At 48.1% G+C, this 21,185-nt stretch overlaps 1 protein-coding gene across 1 annotated transcript in view; it reads right to left on the bottom strand.

Annotated features, from left to right (window-relative positions):
* Window positions 1-21,185, bottom strand: part of LOC137523065 (uncharacterized) — an 86,542-nt gene that overhangs the window by 44,976 nt on the left and 20,381 nt on the right. The window contains exon 3 of the mRNA XM_068243261.1: window positions 5,057-5,170. Within this exon, the coding sequence (XP_068099362.1) occupies window positions 5,057-5,170 (114 nt within the window). The remainder of the gene's footprint in view (window positions 1-5,056; window positions 5,171-21,185) is intronic.

Genomic DNA, 21,185 nt, shown 5'->3' with positions numbered 1-21,185 from the left:
AAGGCTGTGCATGCAACAAAAGTGTCAGAAAAAAAAAATGTACAGGTTGAGCTCTGAAAAGAGCTGTTGCTGGGTCCTTTAAAAGCAATATTAATCAGTCAGGAACAAGCAAAGCAGCCTAGAACCTAACTAATCTGTCCCTAAGAGAAAAAGTCTGCAGCAGCTGTCCCTTTCCTCTCTCTAGCAGGCACACGAGTGACTGTAATGGCCGCCGGAGGCTGCCTTATATAAGGGGGGGGTGGGGCTCCAGGGCTTACTGTAGCCTGAATGGCTACAATGTGCCTGCTGACTGTGATGCAGAGGGTCAAAGTTGACCCTCATAGTGCATTATGGGGCGAATCGAACTTCCGGAAAAGTTCGCCTGGCGCAGGCGAACGCGAACCCCCAATGTTCGCCTGGAACCGTTCGCCGGCGAACCGTTCGGTACACCTCTAGTTGCAAATTACCTGCTTATAAATAAGTAAGGATGAGTAATTTTTGCATAGCAAAGGTATTGAGGTCATGAGGTGTTGTGCTAATCTGCTGGTTATCTGAGAGTTGAGCTCAGGTCTCTTTACATTTTGTAATTTTTGTACCAAAATTTCATTTTTGTGAGATAATTATACATTTTTGCAAGATACACATTTTCACAAAAAACAAGATTTCACATGCTCATAGATTTAAAGAGAATCCGAGACGAAGCACCCTCATGTATTTTACTATATATATTAATGGGAACATGATAGTAAACACCTACTCTGCTCTTTGTTTCATTGTTCTCTGCTAAATCTCCCTGTTAACAGCTCTGATAAGAATCCCTGACTGAGCATTCAGTCTAGTTTTTACCCGAATGATTATAGCTGAGTCAGTCTTCTGTGATGTCTTTTCAAGCCCAATCCTGCCCCCCCCCCCCCCCCCCCCCCGGCTCTGCTTTCCTGCTATGTATCCTCGTAGCAGGAACGAAGAGCGTCAAGGGGGCAGGCTTGGGCTTGAAAAAACATCACAGAAGAATGACTCCGCTATAATCATTTTGGGACAAAGCTAGACAAAGCTAGACTGAATGCTGGTTTTTGTTAGAAAAATTCAGGAATTCACCTGGAGTCCTGGACCCTGTTGGTGGTGGCGGAGAAGGCAGTCAAGCAGCCTGAGGCAGGGTGCAGGTGCAGTCACACAGGTGCAGTGAAAAGGCATGCACTGACTGGTATATAAAACAGTGTGCTGTCATACAGATGCAGTGAAATGTATGCAGTGACTGGTGGTATAATAATGTGCAGTCACACAGGTGCAGTGAAAAGGTATGCACTGAATGTGCTGGGCCTGGCACAGTATAGCAATTAGCAAGGGCCAGCTGCAACAGACAGGGCTGTATATACAGTGTCAGTGGGCCACACACACACAAAAAAACACATCACAAGAACATTAGCTCTGAAAAGAGCTTTTTTGTGGTGCTTTTCAGTAACAAATATAAGCAAGCAGCAAGCTAACAAGACCTCCTAACTAATGTTTTCCCTATCTCTCCAATGTCTCTCCTTCCTCTCACTAATGGAGCAGCAGAGAGTGAGAAAATGGCAGACGCCGCTGCGGGGGGGGGGGGGGGGGGGTCCAGGAGGGAGTGCAGCTTGATTGGCTGCCATGTGTTTGCTGACTGTGATGTAGAGGATCAAAGTTTAGCCCAATGATGTAGTAAAGGGGGCGGGTCGAACTCGCTATGTGCTCGATGTTCGGCGCGAACCACCGTTGTTCGCGCTAACTACTTCGCTGGCAAACCATTCGGGCCATCTCTAGTCACTGACTGTCCTTAGAGGAGCTCACAATCTAATCCCAACCATAGTCATGGTCTAATGTCCTACCATATTATTATTATGTATTCATATAGCACTGACATCTTCTGCAGCACTGTACAGAGTACATAGTCATGTCACTGACTGTCCTCAGAGGGGCTCACACTCTAATCCTACCATAGTCATAGTGTAATGTCCTACCATATTATTATTATGTATTTATATAGCACTGACATCTTCAGCAGCACTGTACAGAGTACATAGTCATGTCACTGACTCTCCTCAGAGGAACTCACAATCTAATCCGATCATAGTCATAGTCTAATGTCCCCCCATATTATTATTATGTATTTATATAGCACTGACATCTTCTGCAGCACTGTACAGAGTACATAGTCATGTCACTGACTGTCCTCAGAGGAGCTCACAATCTAATCCTACCATAGCCATAGTCTAATGTCCTACAATATTATCTCTATGTCTTTGTATAATATAGCAATACAGCAAACAGTCCAGAGTACAAGCCCTGCTTTATGTTTACCTGAGAACAAAGCTAAAATACAACATTTATTGGTCAATTAAAATGTATAATAATACTATACAGTGCAGATAAGTATTTTGTTCCTCCAGCGAGCGTCTGATAGCAGCACTTTTAGAGAATGTCACTGTGGCCATTGTGGGTGTCCTTGCTGGTCCCCCATCCCTCTTACAACATTCATCTCATGGGTAGGGTGTCACTGCCACTGGGCATACATGTCACTGCTTTGGTGGTGAGTTGGGCGCCGGGAGAGACGAATGATGGCTCTCCCTGCTGCCGCAAAAGTCCTCGTTAAATGTCATTTTCCCTTCGAGTTGTCACGATTTGGAGGGAAATGTAATTCGGGGTCCGACAGGTGCCAGAGACCCAAATTGTCGTTACGCGCCCCGTGCAGCATAACCAGCCCCGAGCCGCACATGAGGCGGGTTCCCCAGTGGGGGGGCGGCGCCCTTATGGCCATGAGTGGGGGGGGGGCGGCGAGCTGGAGGGGGTAGCAGGCAGGAAGGGGGCAGTGGGCACAGCGGTGGGGAGGAGGGTCGGACTGCCCCTCCCTCACCTGGGTCCCCCTGTCCGCTCTCCCCCTCCAGCTATTACCGCAGTGTAGTAGGCAGCTGGCAGTGAAGCGATGACTCACCTCCTTCCACGTTCCAGGCAGCGCTGCGTTCCACCTCTCGTCACTTCCTACAATGCCGTCTCTGCACTGTACAATGGGTGGCATTGCAGGAAGTGACGAGTGGTGGAACGCAGCGCTGGAATGCCCCCTCCCCACCGCTGTGCACCCTGTCCCCCTCCCTGCCTGCTACCCCCTTCAGGCTACCTATACTGGGGCAATTATACTACCTATGGGAGGGACGGTATCTTCACAAGTTTGCCTTGGGTGGCAAAAAGTCTAGAACAGGCCCTGAGAATAACATTGCTGTTACGGGGCTCCTGGTTTCGGTGCCCGGCATTGAGCTCCTTGTGCTGCAACCACCTGCTTCTTCCACTGGCCCCAGTACATTCATATAAAATGAGTTTGTATACAATTTCAAGGCAATCAGCTGAGTATATCCAGCAGGTGAATGATCTGAACCACAAGGCAGGTGATAATCTGCATAACAGGACAGGCTGCAATCAGGTTCTGTCACTTAGCCCTGATAAGTGTAATCTAAGCTTGGGCAGAAGGGGACTCTTTACAGATTGGAACACAGCAAGGAGGGAGGAAGAGAGAGAGACATCAAGCTTATGTACACACACAGACACACAGACACACAGATACACACCCACAAACAAGAACAGGCTCCCTCTCTTCTTTCCTGGGTGCCATATACAAGCTGCAGACCAGCTGTAATCTCACTGACAGAGGAGGTTGCAGGAGGGGTTGAGCTACATCTTGCCTGTGTGTGCTCCTCCCCTCCCTATCTACTGCATGTAAGAATAACTACAGATGTGATAACTTAAAGAGACACTGAAGCGGAAAAAATATTATGATATTATGATTTGTATGTGTAGTACAGCTAAGAAATAAAACATTAAGATCAGATACATCAGTCTAATTGTTTCCAGTACAGGAAGAGTTAAGAAACTCTAGTTGTTATCTCTATGCAAAAAAGCAATTAAGCTCTGCGACTTTCAAAGTCGTGGAGAGGGCTGTTATCTGACTTTTATTATCTTAACTGTTATTGGACTATTTACTTTTCCTCTGGCAGAGGAGAGGTCATTAGTTCACAGACTGCTCTGAAAGAATCATTTTGAATGCTGAGTGTTGTGTAATCTGCACATATTATAGAATGATGCAATGTTAGAAAAAACACTATATACCTGAAAATAAAAAATATGATAATATTTTCTTTGCTGCTAATCTTCTAGTAATTATTCATAGTACACAATCAATTCACTATATCATATTTTTTTTTCTCTTCAGTGTCTCTTTAAGGACTCGAGTGACACAAAAAAGCTCTCACTGTGAAAGCTTATCACTACATTTTAATAAGGCAAGCTTCTTTAGTGAATCAACGCATAAAATACTGATCGATGTGTGGTGATAAGTTATCACTTGCCTTATTATAACTTGCATGATCTTAGTGAAATTGTGGCCAATGTTTTGATGAAAGGAAACCCGAGTTCCCATAGAAAACCGGCCCAAACACAGACAGGATATACAAACTCCAGATAGTGTTCTGGCACTGTATTGCAAGGCAAAGTTCTTCCACCTATGCCACTGTGTAATTTTGTAAAAAAAAAATGAATGATAAAAATTCGGGCTGCGTTTGCGAGTGAGGCAGGGCTATGAGCAGCAGCTCTGCCTCTCAGTGCATCTGTCAGCCCGGATCGCCGCCTCTCCCCCGCCCCTCTCAGTCTTCCTTCACTGAGAGGGGCGGGAGAGAGGCGGAGATATGCGGCTGACAGATGCACTGAGAGGCAGAGCTGCTGCTCATAGCCCTGCCTCACTCGCAAACGCAGCCCGGATTGCCCCCTGGGGAGTTTGGGGGGATTTAGTTAGATTAGAGCATCGGTAATGCGGCGGGTTAGTTAGGGCTATTAGGTATAACACTGTTATTAAATAAAACGAGGCTTTTGCAATGGCAACCAAAGATGACCATTAAACTATAAATATCGTTTTTAGAAACAAGAAGATGAAGATTAAAACGATAAATTTCGTACTGACATCCTGCGCCATTATTTCAGCATAAAACCGATAAATATCGCTTTATAGTTAAAGTCTATGAGGCGCCGTTTTTCACTGATTCATGATTGAATCCCATCAGAAGAATCTTACCTGTATAGGACGAGTACATCACTCCACACATAGAGCCTGGAGAACAATTCACAACGGGACCTTCACAAGAGGTGCCGGATTCAGTCTCACATTTTCTACAAGACAAACAGTGACCTATAGACAGAAATTAGATCATGAACATGCTGGTGTCATATATAGTGTCATTTATTATCAAAAATCTCCACCTTTATAATAAAAAGGGGGGGGGGCATCCACATCAGGGGTGTTTTTAGGCATAGACAAACCAGGCACATGCCTAGGGTGACACTTACAGAAGGGAGCACCACAGAGCAGTTCTTAGCACACTGTGCTATGTGGAATTCTTATATAAAACTGCTAGCTTATTTAAGAAATGTATGGATGGTAATTTGAACACCAACATTGGCACTGCTAAAAAAAAAGGAGGCCTGAATAGGATAGCAATGATTTGGCAGGTGCTATAAATAAATGCTAATTAAATTGTTTTAGAAATCTCCATCACAGCATTCTAACCTGTAAAAACCCAGGCTGTTCATAAACAGTACAATGTTTCTTTTCTTTCTGTCTTTTTTTTGTGTGTGTGTGGAGGCACAACGCCACACCTCTCATAACAGGAAGGGTTATGTGGAGAATTTTGGCTGGTGAAATGTATCTGACATGGTAATAGTGGGCCAGATTTATGAAGAGTGTCTGAGACAAAATATTAGTAGGTTTTTAGAAATCCATGCAGAACTGTCTCAGGCATCTTGGAAATGATTAGATAGTGCAGATTCCTTCTAAAACTGTTGTAGAATATCAGGAGCTAGGACGGTCTCTCAGGCAGCGCAGTGTGTGAGGGGAATTGCTGTTGCTGAGGTAACCAACACACCTGCTGTATTGATAGCGGCAGGCTCTGAGGAGGAATTCAGCAGGGGGGGGGGGGGGGGGGGGGCACATCACAAATCATGTATAGCCTGCACTCTGCAATCATGTCTAGCTAGTGTTGGGCGAACAGTGTTCGCCACTGTTCGGGTTCTGCAGAACATCACCCTGTTCGGGTGATGTTCGAGTTCGGCCGAACACCTGACGGTGCTCGGCCAAACCGTTCGGCCACATGGCCGAACTAAGAGCGCATGGCCGAACGTTCCCCGAACGTTCGGCTAGCGCTGTGATTGGCCGAACGGGTTACGTGGTTCGGGCCCGAACGCGCTCTGATTGGCCGAACGGTCACGTGGTTCGGGTAAATAAATACCCGAACCACGTCATATCTCCGCCATTTGTCTGTGGGTTTAGCTTTGGGTAGGCAGGCAGGGTAGTTCGCTCTCCAGCCACGCTAGCCAGGGTCCCCCCCAGTCATTGTGTGTCGCTGCTGGGAACAGTAGTACACCGCTCGCTCAGCCACACTATATATAGCATTGTTTACTGCCACTGTGTACCTCGCTCAGCCACGCTATATATATAGCATTGTGTTTTCTGACACTCTGTGTACACGGCTTAGCCTGACTAATATAGCATTGTGTGTACTGCCACTGTGCACCTCGCTCAGCCACGCTATATATAGCATTGTGTTTTCTGACACTCTGTGTACACGGCTTAGCCTGACTAATATAGCATTGTGTGTACTGCCACTGTGCACCTCGCTCAGCCACGCTATATATAGCATTGTGTTTTCTGACACTCTGTGTACACGGCTTAGCCTGGCTATATAGCATTGTGTGTACTGCCACTGTGCACCTCGCTCAGCCACGCTATATATAGCATTGTGTTTTCTGACACTCTGTGTACACGGCTTAGCCTGACTATATAGCATTGTGTGTACTGCCACTGTGTACCTCGCTCAGCCACGCTATATATAGCATTGTGTTTACTGCCACTCTGTGTACACGGCTCAGCCAGACTATATAGCATTGTGTGTACTGCCACTCTGTGTACACCGCTCAGCCAGACTATATAGCATTGTGTGTACTGCCACTCTGTGTACACGGCTCAGCCAGACTATATAGCATTGTGTGTACTGCCACTCTGTGTACACCGCTCAGCCAGACTATATAGCATTGCGTACTCTGCCAGTCAGTGTGTATATTGCTGGGATCAGTAATACTCCACTCACCGCCAACCACTATATGAGCTCACCATGAGTTCCTCAGAGACCTCCGCTGTGAGCAGCACTCCCAACAACAGCAACAGCCAACGCCCCACGCAAGCTATAACATCCACTACAGCAGCCAGTGGTCAGCAGCAGCCCTCTCCGGAGGAGAATGTTGTGTCCATCGGTCCGTCGCCAGAACGATTAATGAGGGCTGCCATTGAGGAGATGATGGGGCCTGATGTGGAGGAGGAGGTCGGGCTCAGGCCAGCATCCCAAGTTAATGTTGAGGACGATGAGGGGTCTGTGTCTGGGGATGTTGGGGTGGCAGAGGTGGTGGGTGGGTCAGACTCAGGAGAAGAGTTGTATGATGAGGATGATGATCGGGACCATCTGTATGTGCCTCAGAGTCCGACCCCGGAAAACATGTTGTATCGTGTGTTTAGGTACTAAAATCTGCGTTCCCACTTCCCAGTACTGCCTGCAGTGCCCGGGTCCACGGATCCATATAATTTTTTGGGCAGCACTATCAAACTGTGGTACTATGAGTGAGTTGCCATGGTCCTTCTGTGCTGCCTGTCACACTCACCGTCTGTCTGCAGATGGATTGTTCAACACAGCTACGCCATCTGACATGTAGTCCTGGACCTTGACCATCTTCTCTAGGCGATTGGTGTTGGAGGACGTGGAACTGCCCGATTGCTGTTCTGTGGGCTGCTGCATGGGTGTCAGAAAATGTTCCCACTCCAAGGACACTGCCAATACCATTCCCTTTTGGGCACTAGCAACAGCTTGTGTTCTTTGCTGCCCTCCTGGTCCTCCTGGGTTTGCTGAAGTCAGTCTGTCGGCGTACAACTGGCTAGAGAAGGAGGAGGATGTCAATCTCCTCTCTAAAGACTCCATCCTCAAGGGCCTGCTGGAATTGTTCCATTTTTGACCTGTCTGACACTTTCTTCAATCAGTTTTTTAACATTGTGTTTGTATAAACTGGGTATAAACCCAGTAATTGGTGTTGTCCAGATTCCAGAATAATGAATAATAATGAATAGTGAATAATGCGCGGGCCGCGTTCAATGCAGTCTAGCATGAATTGAGCCATGTGTGCCAGAGAGTCCTGCCAGACTCCTCTATCTTCATGTTCTTGTAAGCGTTGTGATTGTTGTGATGCACCATATTCGTCACCAGCATCACTTTCTTCCTCTTCTGCTGTCCTTTCCCGCTAAATTGTGGAAGTCCAACGTGCACCGCTCTGTCCCTCGGCAGTGGGGGCATCCAATTCCTGCTCCAACTCCAGCTGTTCCTCGTCCTGTTCTTTGTCATAGCTGGGACCAGCGTTTCCTGAGGCAGGTTGCCTGATGTTGGTATCATCACGCTGATCGTTTTCATCTTCAGAATCCCCCACTTGCATCATGCCAGCGGTTTCCATCTTCAACATTGATTTCTTCAGTAAACACAGCAGTGGTATTGTAATGCTGACTGTAGAGTTGTCACTGCTCAGTCACGCAGCGTGGATTGCTCAAAATTTTTCAGGACTTGGCAGAGATCCAACATGGTGGCCCAATCAGATCCACAGAAGCTTGGTAGCTACTAGCTGCTGGAATGCGCCTCGGCACTGCGCAAAAGCGTGCTAGCATGTGCAGCGTAGAATTCCAGCGCGTAGGCAGGGACATCACCCAGCGAGCGATGGTGCGCTAGATTGAAGCGCTCCTGCATCTCTTGGTGAGTCCTTCAGAAGCGGTACTGGACTTTTAACAATGTTTTTTTTTTTTCCCTTCAACAGAAGATCTGCCACGTTGGAGTGAGGAGGACGCCGCCGACCCCGACACCAAGCTGAACCCCGGCGAACTCCAAGCAGAGGATCTTCAGGAACCCTCAAGGCTTTGAGCAAGCTGAGGAGGATCAGCAGTCCCGACGAGACCTCTCCTCATATGCGACTGAGTGCAGTGGAGCTCCCCAGAACAACCTCTCAGTTGTCACTTTGTCACTGGTCACTTTGTCACTTTGTCACTTTGTCATTTCGTCACTTTGTCAGTTGTCACTTTGTCACTGGTCACTTTGTCACTTGTCACTTTGTCATTTTGTCACTTTGTCACTTCTCACTTTGTCACTTGTCACTTTGTCATTTTGTCACTTGTCACTTTGTCACTTGTCACTTCTCACTTTGTCACTTGTCACTTTGTCATTTTGTCACTTGTCACTTTGTCACTTCTCACTTTGTCACTTGTCACTTTGTCATTTTGTCACTTGTCACTTGTCACTTTGTCATTTTGTCACTTTGTCATTTTGTCACTTTGTCACTGGTCACTTTGTCACTTGGTCACTTGTCCAGATGATCTCGGTACACCTCCTGAGATTCAAATTCCTGCACACATTGCTCTGGGATTTGGGTGTGATGAATGATGCATCTAACTGGCCACCGGAGGCAATTAAGGCCTTCAAAACATTGAAAGCAGCTTTCTGTTCCGCCCCCATTTTGCGTCATGTTGAGTTGTTGACGTCATGTTCATCCTCGGCCTCGCCTTGCATTTCAGTGCGAGGTGCATTTTCCACAGAAAAAGGTTGTGAATCCGGGCACAACATTTGTGGCTGTTCCATTGACCTTTCACAGGTAGAAGATTGTGGGGGTGGGAATAGCTCCTCCGAATAGCCCATTGTGTCCTGAAAACTACTCATTGCATTGCTTTGCGCACACATTTTTTTGTCCTCATGCAAGGCCTGAGTTGCACCTGAAAGCGTGGCCTTCTCCTCCTGCGCCTCCTCCTGTTCCATCACATCTGCTGCTGCTGGGTTAGCGTTGACGCCCGGTCCCTGTTTATTGAACCTCTTATCTTTATTACATTTATGACTGCATGGCGGTAAAAAGCATGCTATCCGCACGCTTCTTGTCCTCATGCAAGGCCTGGGTTGTTGTGTCTCAAAAAGCATGGCCTTCTCCTCCTGCGCCTGCTCCTGTTCCATCACGTGTGCTGCTGCTGCTGGGTTACCGTTACTGGTCCCTTTTCCTGGAACCTCTTCTCTGTATTACATTTATGACTGCATGGCGACAAAAAGCATGTTACCTGTCCAAAGAATCATGACATTTTCCACATTTAAAAGACAGTTTTTCCTTTGAAACTTTACAATCAATTTTCTCAAAAACTATAAGCTCTTTTTCAAATATTTTTTTTCCTCTTGTACCCACTCCCAAGGTGCACATACCCTGCTAATTTGGGGTATGTAGCATGTAAGGAAGCTTTACAAAGCACGAAAGTTCGGGTCCCCATTGACTTCCATTATGTTCGAAGTTCGGGTCGAACACCCGAACATCGCGGCCATGTTCGGCCTGTTCGGCCCGAACCCGAACATCTAGATGTTCGCCCAACACTATGTCTAGCCTGCAGTTCTACACCTGTAGAACTGCTATCAAGCATTTCTTAATCTGCGCCAGTTTAGGGATGGATTTGCACTTTTCTTAACTGTAGTGCAACTCTAGAAATACATGCTAAATTGCCAATATTACCTAGGATTTAAGAAGGTTCTTATTATCATGCAGAACTGTTCTCCCTGCTGGTTAGAGCAGATTAAGAAGAAAAAAACTGTCAGTAATGCGTTGCTAAATCTCCCGCCATGTCTATATCCATCATAGACATATTTTGAGGCACATCATTTGTATATAATGTAGTATGTGATCTTCCTATTCACAAGTACAGGGGGAGGGGTGTGGCGGGAGCAGAGCCGGCCTTTGGGGGGGGCCACTGGGGCGGTCGCCCCAGGCCCCGCATCTGAAGGAGGCCCCGCATCCTCTGCAGGGGCCTCGGATTTCTCCGTGACAGTATCTAGTCACGGAGAGGCAAGCAGGAGAAAACTGGCCAATAGCAGCAGCAGCAGCTTCCTATTAGCCAATGCTGGAGCTGCTTTGGCCAGCCAATCATAGAGGAGGGAGGGACAATATTTTAAAGAAGTGCTGCCGCTCTGCTGATAGGCTGCGCTGTCTGCCTCTCATCCCTACCTTCTGTAGTCAGGTAACTTCAGCCCAAACTTTGTCCCTATTCCCCGTTGCCCCCTCTCTATCACTAGAGATGGGAAGTTCGGATCTTTTCAATGATCCGGATGATTCGAATCGGATCATTGAAGAGATCCGGATCTTTGATCCGAATCTCGGATCATTTTACTACCGGAAGCATTCGGGGGTGAAATGAACAGCAGGACAGGTCTGTGGACAGGAGAAGGGGAGGGGGGTGGACACACAGAAGGGGAGAAGATGGACAGAGGGCAGGGAGTGGACAGAGAAGGGAGGAGGGACGAGCAGAGAGCAGAAATGTTTGCACACAATACCCACATGCTGCAATCATATGCTTTACATATATTTCACCTATATGTTCATCCGTATACCTTGAATGGAAACGTCGCACAGTGAAAGCATTCCCAGAAGATAAGTGCAGCTGTTTAGTGCCGAGTGCAGGAGGATTATATTGCCTTTCAATCACAGTGCCTGCAAAGTTACTGAGCTGTGCTGAGCTGAGCCAAAAGTTTCCAATGTGATCACTGTGCAGCACTACGGAACAGACAGCCTATAATGGGCAGCACGTTATAGCCAGTATGTGTGCTCTACACATATCTGGCAGTGGCACCCATGTCCCCCCTCTCTCATCTACCTGTCTCCCTGCAAGGCTGCCTCCCTTCCAACTCAGCGATCCATCTCAGCTCTGCTTCCAGGACCCCGCTGATAGGGGGCGTGTCGCTCCTGGCCCCGCCCCTTTTGCGATCCGAATCGTTCATTTTGATGATTCGGATGATCGACTCATAAAATAGATTCGGATCAAAGATCCGAATCGTTCATGATCCGGACAACACTATCTATCACTGCAGCCCACAACAACCTGGTCTGACTGACTGTGAGCTCTTCATGCAGGGGATTCCATAATGAGCATGACATGGGATCCGATCCTGTCCACCCATCAGGCTGACACAAGCCTCTGGTGTTCTCCTGAGGAGAGGCAGCTGAGCTCACCAGCCACAACTAGCAGGAAGTCCAGGCACCCAGAATGCCCTCTTCCTGCCATCCACAGCCCCCTAGAGATGGGAAGTTCGGATCTTTTCAATGATCCGGATGATTCGAATCGGATCATTGAAAAGATCCGGATCTTTGATTCGAATCTCGGATCATTTTACTACCGGAAGCATTCAGGGGTGAAATGAACAGCAGGACAGGTCTGTGGACAGGAGAGGGGGAGGGGGGCGGACACACAGAGAAGGGGAGAAGATGGACAGAGGGCAGGGAGTGGACAGAGAAGGGAGGAGGGACGAGCAGAGAGCAGAAATGTTTGCACGTAATACCCACATGCTGAAGTCATATGCTTTACATATATTTCACCTATATGTTCATCTGTACACTTTGAAAGAAAAGGTCGCAGTGAAAGAAAGCATTCCCAGAAGATAAGTGCAGCTGTTTAGAGCGAGTGCAGGAGGATTATTGCACAGCAATCACACTGTCTGCAAAGTTACTGAGCTGTGCTGAGCCAAAAGCTTCCAATGTGGTCACTGTGCACAACTACGGAACAGACAGCCTGTAATGAGCAGCACATTGCAGCCAGTATGTGTGCTCTACACATATCTGGCAGTGGCACCCATGTCCCCTCTACCTGTCCCTGCAAGGCTGGCTCCCCTGAGTCCCCTCCACCAGAGCGATCCATCTCTGCTCTGCTTCCCGGACCCCGCTGCCCGCTGAGAGGGGGCGTGTTGCTCCTGGCCCCGCCCCTTTTGCGATCCGAATGACTCATTTTGATGATTCGGATGATCGACTCATAAAATAGATTCGGATCAAAGATCCGAATCGTTCATGATCCGGACAACACTACAGCCCCCCTCCTCCTGCTTTCCACAGCCCGGGACAGATACACTTCACTGAAATGAGTTACTCAAATTACATACAAAGCTAAACAAGGGGGAGAGCAGGGCATACAATCCACTTGTAAGCACACACAGTGAGGCTGTTCACCCCTGCGCTGTACTCTGTTCCCAGTCCCTCCTGTGTTCTAACTCTGGAGAACATCACATGCTTGTCAGCCTGATAGAGGAGGTGAGCACATTGTTAAGCAGCAGGAATGAGATCTGGATCAGAATTGCTGCAGATAGCACTATGGCATGCTGTGCTGGAAGTTACTGTAATGGTGCTATGGGGGTAGATGGTAGAAATTCTCTGCACACTGGAGAGATACCTCTCAGCTGCAATGTCCTGCCTGTTTTATTATGAAGATTTGCTCTTCAGGCGCTAAACCAGTACTTTATTCTGCTGCCTTTCTGCCTCTACCCTGCTTATTCACTTTTCTATGCTGTGTGTTGCTTCCCACATTTCTGTTCCTGCACCTCTCTTTACCATGTTCTCTGGCTGCCCTCCCCCCCCCCCCCCCCCCTTTTGCTTTGCACCAGTACTCCCTTTCACTGCCCCTGTGGTGTCAGTATGCCCTTAATTGTTAGTATCTACTTAAAGGAATATTTTTAAGTCTGAAAAAAATGATTTTTTAACTTCCCTGCAGCCCCCTGGAGTCCTCCTGTGCCCACAACATCCCCTCCTGATCCCCTCTGGCCAGCAGCAGCGACCCACGCAAAGCTGGTCCGTCACTGCGAGTTGCCAGCTACTTTACATAGTGTGGTCCCAAGCTACGCACACCCTGACCGCACGCTCACTGCCAGGAGCTCTGCACAGTACATGACAATTGCAGGAGCGTGATCAGGGTGTGCATTGCTCGGGGCTGCACATGTGCAGTAGCCATCAACATGCTGCAAGATGTCAGCTTTATGGGGGTTGCCGCTGCTGGCCAGAGGGGATCAGCTAGGGGGCTGCAAGAAGGTAAGTTAAAATCATTTTTTTTGAGACTTAAGTATTTAATGTCTTGAAGTGGCAGTGGCTGGATAGTGTAATGGTTAAGAGTTCTGCCTCAGGAGACCTGGGTTCAAATCTCGGTTCTGCCTGTTCAGTAAGCCAGCACCTATTCAGTAAGGAGCCTTTGGGCAAGGCTCCATAACACTGCTACTGCCTATAGAGCATGCCCTGGTGGCTGCAGCTCTGATGCTTTGAGCCCACCAGGAGAAAAGTGCAATATAAATGTGGTGTGTGTGTCTTTAACCATATTGCATCACGCATGTACAATAGAACTTTCAGTCTCTGAAAAACAACTAGCTGATTTCAGAGACATTTGCCCTATAATAGTGTGGTGATGCCCAGCCCAGAAGCAGCAGCAGAAGCCTCCAAACCCACTGCACCACTCTCCATTTGGACTGCAACTTTACTTTAAGTACAGCTGCAAGCAATAGCAGAGGAAGAAGGAGGTGAGTGATGTTCCACCTCCTCCTGTCTGTGCTATCGCTTGCTGCGCTACTAAAGTAATGGTGCAATCCAATCTTCAGTCTCTGAAACAGCAGATTTTCAGCTGGTTTTATGACACATGCACATGTATCCAAAATCAGGTGCCAACTGCGCATGTCTCCAAAACCAGATGGTAATCAGCTGTTTCAAAGACTGAAAGTTTGATTGTCCGTGAGTAACGCACCGCTAGCAGGGTGATGTAGTATAGCTAAGTCATTACGTTAAAACACTAACAATTTACGTCATATTGACACCCCACACTCTTTCTCTACTGCTTCTGTTCTCATTCATATCTCTCCCCTATTTTTTTCTTTCTCCATTCTTTATAGGCTTTATAGCCTTCTGCCTATCCAATTTGTAGGATGTGTGTGTGTGTTTGTGGGGGGTCCAGTCATTCCTAGCTACGCCCCTAATCCACAGCATGTGTGTGTGTACAGTGGCGTAGCTAAGGAGCTGTGGGCCCCGATGCAAGTTTTACATGGGGCCCCCCAAGCACTCTTTACATTAAAATTGATACGGTGCACCAAAACCTGCCAATGGCAACTACAGTGTCAGAGGAGCAAGAAGGGGATAGGGAACAGTGTGGTAATGATTACCACTATTCAAAGTATCTATAGAAGTGATTATTATGAGCACAGGACCAATAGAGAGCTAATACTGTGGTTGAGGGAGGGACCTTCGGGGCCCCTCTGGCCCAAGGGCCCCGATGCGGTCGCTACCTCTGCACCCCCTATTGCTACGCCCCTGTGTGTGTATCTACAGCATATCTGTGTGTCGCTAGGCCCCGCATATGGCACCAGCCCCAGGCCCCGCATTCTCTAAGGCCGCCTCTGGGCGGGAGGGTGCCTTGCTTCATGACTCATGTATATATGACAATCCAGCAGAGATGATGGCTTCCCTTGGGGACCAGGAGGGTCTAATGGCTGCACTGCATAAAGTATTGAAGCTATTAAAGGACAACTAAAATGAGAGGGCCACAAAATCTGTTATATTTATTTCCTTTTAAGCTGTCCTGCTGATCCTCTCCCTCTAATACTTTTAGCCATAGCCCCTGAACAAGCATGCAGCAGATCAGGGGTTTCTGACATTATTGTCATGTCTGACAAGATTAGCTGCATGCTTGTTTCTGGTGTGATTCAGACACGACTGCAGACAAAGAGACCAGCAGGGCTCCCAGGCAACTGGTATTGTTTAAAAGGAAAAAAAATTGGCAGCCTCCATATACCTCTCACTACAATTGTCCTTTAAGATATTTCCTCCCACCCTCAACCCAAGGGGGCCCAACTCTTTCTATTCCCCCCCATAGGTGTAATTTTTGCAGAGAATCACGGCAGAAGCCACATACTTTTAGCTCCTGGGCGCCTTGTCCTCTCATCTCCCTCACCTGACATGACGCTGAAGCATGCATGAGTAAGGGTGATGAGAGGACACAGCATGCAGCGCTGGACTTCGTACAAGGCTTGTTCTGTGACGTTCTGCATTAATTACTTACCGGGGTGAGTACATAGTCATGTCACTGACTGTCCTCAGAGGAGCTCACAATCTTACCATAGTCATAGTCAATGTCCTATCTTATTATTATTATTACTAGTAAAAAGGCCCGCACGTAAAAAAAAACGGCACTAGGCCACAGCCGCTACCCCCTTCCCTCCCCCCCCAATGCGCACACATACGCGTCCCGCTTGCTAGTTCCCCACCACTGTCTGAAGTATAGGCACACAGGGAGCTGCTTGCTTGGCAGTTGGAAAAAGCTGTTATTTCCCACAATGCAATGAGAACCTCTGTGAACCACACACAGCAAACTGTCAGATCCGGCCCTGTATCCTAACTGCCCTGGCTGTGCACATGCTCAGTACAAACAAGCCAAGGACACACTGTTTCTTTACCGGCAGTCTCGTGTGTTTTATGTACGCCAGACTGCCGGTAAAGAGGTCGGAGCAGGGGGAGGACGTAGAGCTGCGCAGCTGCATTTGCGGCATTGAGAACTGCGCAGCCGCGGCCATCTTTAGTGGGGAAACTAAGGACGACCCGAGGGATCGGGTCGGGACCCCTCCGAGCCTGGACTCTCAAATAGAAACTCAGCGAAATGAAGGGGGGGATGCGGATGGCATCCCCCAAGGGTCATAAAGCAGCATAGGTATTTACCTTTTTTTTGCTTATCGCCTTGTAAGTCCTTTAACGGCTCCAGGACGTTTTTATAAGTCAGACAGTGCTGCTGCCTCCGTGTGCGTGCACGTGTGCGCTCCCGCACGTGCATGTGCGTGCAAGTGCACATGAAAATAGTTTAAAAAAAAAAAAACACCATTGAGAAAATACACCTTCATTTCCAAATACTATATTGTCACCATATTTTGTACTAGGGACATAATTAAAATCTTGTGATAACCAGGACAAATGGGCAGATGAAATGTGTGGGTTTTATGTACAGTAGCAGTGTTTATATTAAAACTATAGGGGATGAAATTGGAGAAATAGTGTATTTTTTTCATTTTTCCTTGTTTTCCCCTTTAAAATGCATAGAAAATAAAGTAATTACTGAAAACAAAAATCAACCCCAAAAAACGTAATTGGTGGTGAAAAAAACAAGATATAGATCTTGTCATTGTGATTAGTAGTGATTAAGCTATTGGCAAATGAAAGGGATGAGCACTGTAAGGTGAAAATCGCTCGTCTGTCAGGGTAAAAACCTCTTTGTGGTGAAGTGGTTAAGGGCTCGCTGCAGGGCCACACAACTCAGCACACAGGTGATTACACCCCCCCCCCCTTTTCTGCCCACCAACAGACATTTCTGTTGGTGGGTTTTGATCACTGTTTCTGTGTTTATTTTTTTTATTTGTTTGATTTTTTTTATGAATTTGTTCGTTTATTTTTATTATTTATTACATTTCCCACCCTCCCTCCCCCCATTGGCGATCGCCACTGGGAGACTGATGGGGGGGCGGAGCTCCCTCATTCAAGCGGAGATGCATGCGCATAGGCTTATGCGATCTCCTGCAAAACACACCCGCCAATCGGCGTTAGGCGGTCCTGGGTGAGCCGCCGCCTTCACGCCCATCGGCGTGACACGGTCGTTAGGAGGTTAAAGACAACATGAAAATTATCTCCTAGGAGAAAACCCGGGAGAAAAAGTGAATTGCGAATGCGCCTGTGTGTTTTCAGCCAATAAACCTCAAGGGGCGCTACAGCGAAAAACTAAAAAATAAATATGTGCAAACATATACAAATAAGAAGTACATATTTTTCAGAGTAAAATGAGCCATACATTACTTCTCTCCTATGTTGCTGTCACTTCCAGTAAGTAAGTAGTAGACTGACAGAAGTGACAGGTTTTGGACTAGTCCATCTCTTCATGGGGGATTCTCAGGGATGCATTTATTTTCAAAAGCACTCATGGCCCGTTTCCACTATCGCGAATCTGCATGTGTTGCCCGCATGCAGATTCGCACAGCCAATACAAGTGGATAGGCCTGTTTCCACTTGTCAGTTTTGCTGTGCGTTTTTCTGTGCAGGATTTTTCTGCACGGCAGAGCCCTCAGAATTCGCCTGCGTGTGGAATGCAGGCGAATCGCACACAATGTATTTAATAGGGAAATCGCATGCGTGTTCCCCATGCGTTTTTTGCCGCAATTTCGCATGCAAATTCGCATACGTACCAATGTTAATTCACACAGGCAGTGACATGGTTAAAATCGCATATACCCTCACCTATGCGAATTTGCATGCGAATTCGCGGCAAAAAAACGCATTCGGAATCGCATCCGCATGCGATTTCTTCAGCGGTGGAATCCAGGCGATTCCGCACCGCAATAGTGGAAACGAGCCCTCAGTGAATGGCAGTTGCTCTGTCCAACTGCCAAAAAACTGTGTAGCGAGCAGAGAAGCTGGCCAGCATCATTATGTAAATCCTTTTTAGGGAATATCTTTAGAAAGAATAAAAGTCTTGCTGTGAATCCCCTATAAAGAGATGGACTAGTCCAAAACCTGTCACTTCTGTCAGATTTCAACTACCTGGTGTAAGTGACAGCAACATAGGAGAAAATAAATACATGGCTCATTTTACTATGGAAAAAATGTTCTTATTTGTCTATGTTTGCACATATTTTAAATTTTACAATTTTTAAATTTGATAATCTGTCATTATACAGTCATTCATTTCAGAAGTGTGGACATGTCAATTTCCCCTATTCTCAGGACGATCTATTTATAGGGAAATCTTATATATAATAGGCTAAGTGCCTCAACCTTCAAGCAAGAAGAAGAAGTATCGCCCCGCCCCCAGGGCCGGTCCAAGCACGAAGAAGCTAAACACTGAATTCCAGCGGTTCTGGAGGTGTGTTTAGCTTCTAAGGGTAACAATGGTTAATTTGCATATATTCAGCAGTGATGCACTGGGAGACATCTCAAGCTCACTCCAACCTGAATTATTGCAAATACTTTCTGTTCTAAGAAAGCAAACTTTTGTTTCCCATAGCGTTTTAGTAAAGGGGCTTTTAGGACCATTGTAGCGCCTCACACACTCCAATGAGTTCTGGGTCACCATGAGCTTGCTGGTTAGTCTGTACCTCTCGGTGTTACAAGCACTACTCCATAGAGCCAAATTCATCCATGCTATGCACTGATGAGGATCAAACAATCTGAAACAGTCTGTGCATCGCCGCTCGGCCTTTTGGCTGCGATCAGGGGTAAAACCTTGGTTGTGGTCGGAAGGGCTTAGCGAGAGGACCTCCTTTTGGGGGTCCTAGGAAAAACAGAGAGGCGAAGGAGGGAGCCATGGCGGACTGGCGGAATTTGCGCAGCTCCATAAAGGTGGAGGTTGCTAGAGACCAGATCGGGAGTGTCAGCCTGAGAGATGTGGTGTCGGATGTGATGTTCAAGATATTCAATGTCCAGGTAACGGATCTACATTCGGTTCAAGATTTTGTTCATTTGGGTTTATTTTGTTTTACGTTTCATTCCGAGGAAACCTGCATTGCTGTGTATGAAAACTGGAAATTTAAAGCTTTCTCAGCGGACTATGCCATCCTGAGGAAGATGTCGGTGGAACTTTGCTTTGATCCTGGAGTGAAGGAACTTACTGTACACTGCTACAACCCCTACATGGAGGAGTATGTGGTGAGGACTTTTCTTTTGAGATTTTGTTCTGAAGTCAGCGAGGCTCAGAGGCTGTACAACCCATTTGGTTGCTACAGGAGCAAGCTGAAATACAAAGTTAAATTGCTTCCAGATGCAGATGGCTATGGCGGCACGGTGCACCCCCCAGCTTCCTTCCATGTGGCTGGGGAGAGATGCACCATTTACTATCAGGGCCAGCCTAAGTACTGTAGGGGGTGTTTTGAGTACGGGCACATAAGATCAGAGTGTCCCAATAAGATGTGTTGCCGGATATGTAAGGAGAGGGGCCACCAGGCGTCTGCGTGCCCTGCACCCCGAGTGTGTGATCTGTGCGGGGTGGGGGGTCACATGGCCCGGAACTGTACTAAGAACAAGGGACGCAGACTGTTCTCATATGCTGGGGTTGTGAAGGGGGAGGTGGGAGGATTGTTTGCTGGGTGGGCGGAAAAGACTCCGTTCTCTGTTTGTGTTATTGACAATACTGTATCTGATAATGTTGCTACTAATGTTGCTGAGGAGCGGATGGAGGCGTCCGGGCCGGTGGCAGAGGAGGGCGGAGGTTCTGTGGCCGGCTTGGCGTCTCACGTGACTGCTGAAGAGAGTGGTGGGCGTGGTCAGGAGAGCGGGGCTGCAGCGAAAGGGGAGGTGTCTGTGGAGCGTGGGGAGGTGACTGGAGTGAATGCTGAGAGTGGTGACGTCAGTGAGGTGGTCCCGCTCTCGGCGTCCTTGGATACTGTTGCTGGGGTGATTGAGGAGCTGGAGGAGTTGCTGGATGATGCGGCTGTGGTGGATGTGACGCTGGGTGGTGAGGAGGCGGATGTTGGGCTGCTGAATGTGTCCAGTAAGGAGGATGGCCGCCGGGAGACTGGGGTGAGTGACGAGCGTGCGGCGGAGGTGACAGCTGCTGTGATTGCGGAGGTGACTGGTGTGGGAGTGGCTGGGGTGATTGTGGGAGTGGTTGGTGAGAGTCCGTGTAGCCAGGCGGATCTGTTTGCGGAAGATGGGAATGTGACGGCTGAGGAGTCTGTGGGTGATGATTCTTGTGTCCGGGCTGTGGAGCGCATGGAGGAGGAGACTCGTGGAGGGAGAGTGAGCGGAGCTGCACCGGCAGAAGGTGACGTGTCTGGGGAGGAGGAGCCGGTGGGTGACGCTACCTGTGTGCAAGCCGTGCTGCGGGAGGAGGAGGAGGAGTCCCGGGCACGGAAAGCGGCTGTGCAGAGTGGGTCCGGTGTTGGGAAGACTGCGGAGGTGATTGCGGGGGTGAGTGAGGGGCAGGGGGTCACCCAGGAGCGGGGGAGACGGCGGGAGGAGGCGGGTCAGCCAGAGAGGAGGGAGGAGTCAGTATGCAAAGGTAAGGTGAGCAGTGGGATGGGCAGCGGGAAGGTGCAGAGTAGCCGGGCTGGGAGTAGTAGTTCCTCAGGAGTGGGGGGTGTGGCCAAGGCGCAGAAGCCCATAGATTGGGGGGCAGAGATGGATAAAAAGGAGGAGCAGGATAAGATGGGGTGGGAGGAACAGAAGTCAAGGATGAGGCATGGAGGGAGGGGGAGGTTGAGGAAGGAGGAGGAGGAAAGCAGAGTAGGAGGGGGTAAGAAGCTGAAGTTGGGGGTAGGGAGTGCTCCAGAGGTGCC

The sequence above is a fragment of the Hyperolius riggenbachi genome, chromosome 6, assembly GCF_040937935.1.
Source record: "Hyperolius riggenbachi isolate aHypRig1 chromosome 6, aHypRig1.pri, whole genome shotgun sequence".
Lineage (NCBI taxonomy): Eukaryota > Metazoa > Chordata > Amphibia > Anura > Hyperoliidae > Hyperolius > Hyperolius riggenbachi.
The sequence above is the reverse complement of the archived record's forward strand: the minus strand, read 5'-3'. Positions and strand labels throughout refer to the sequence as shown.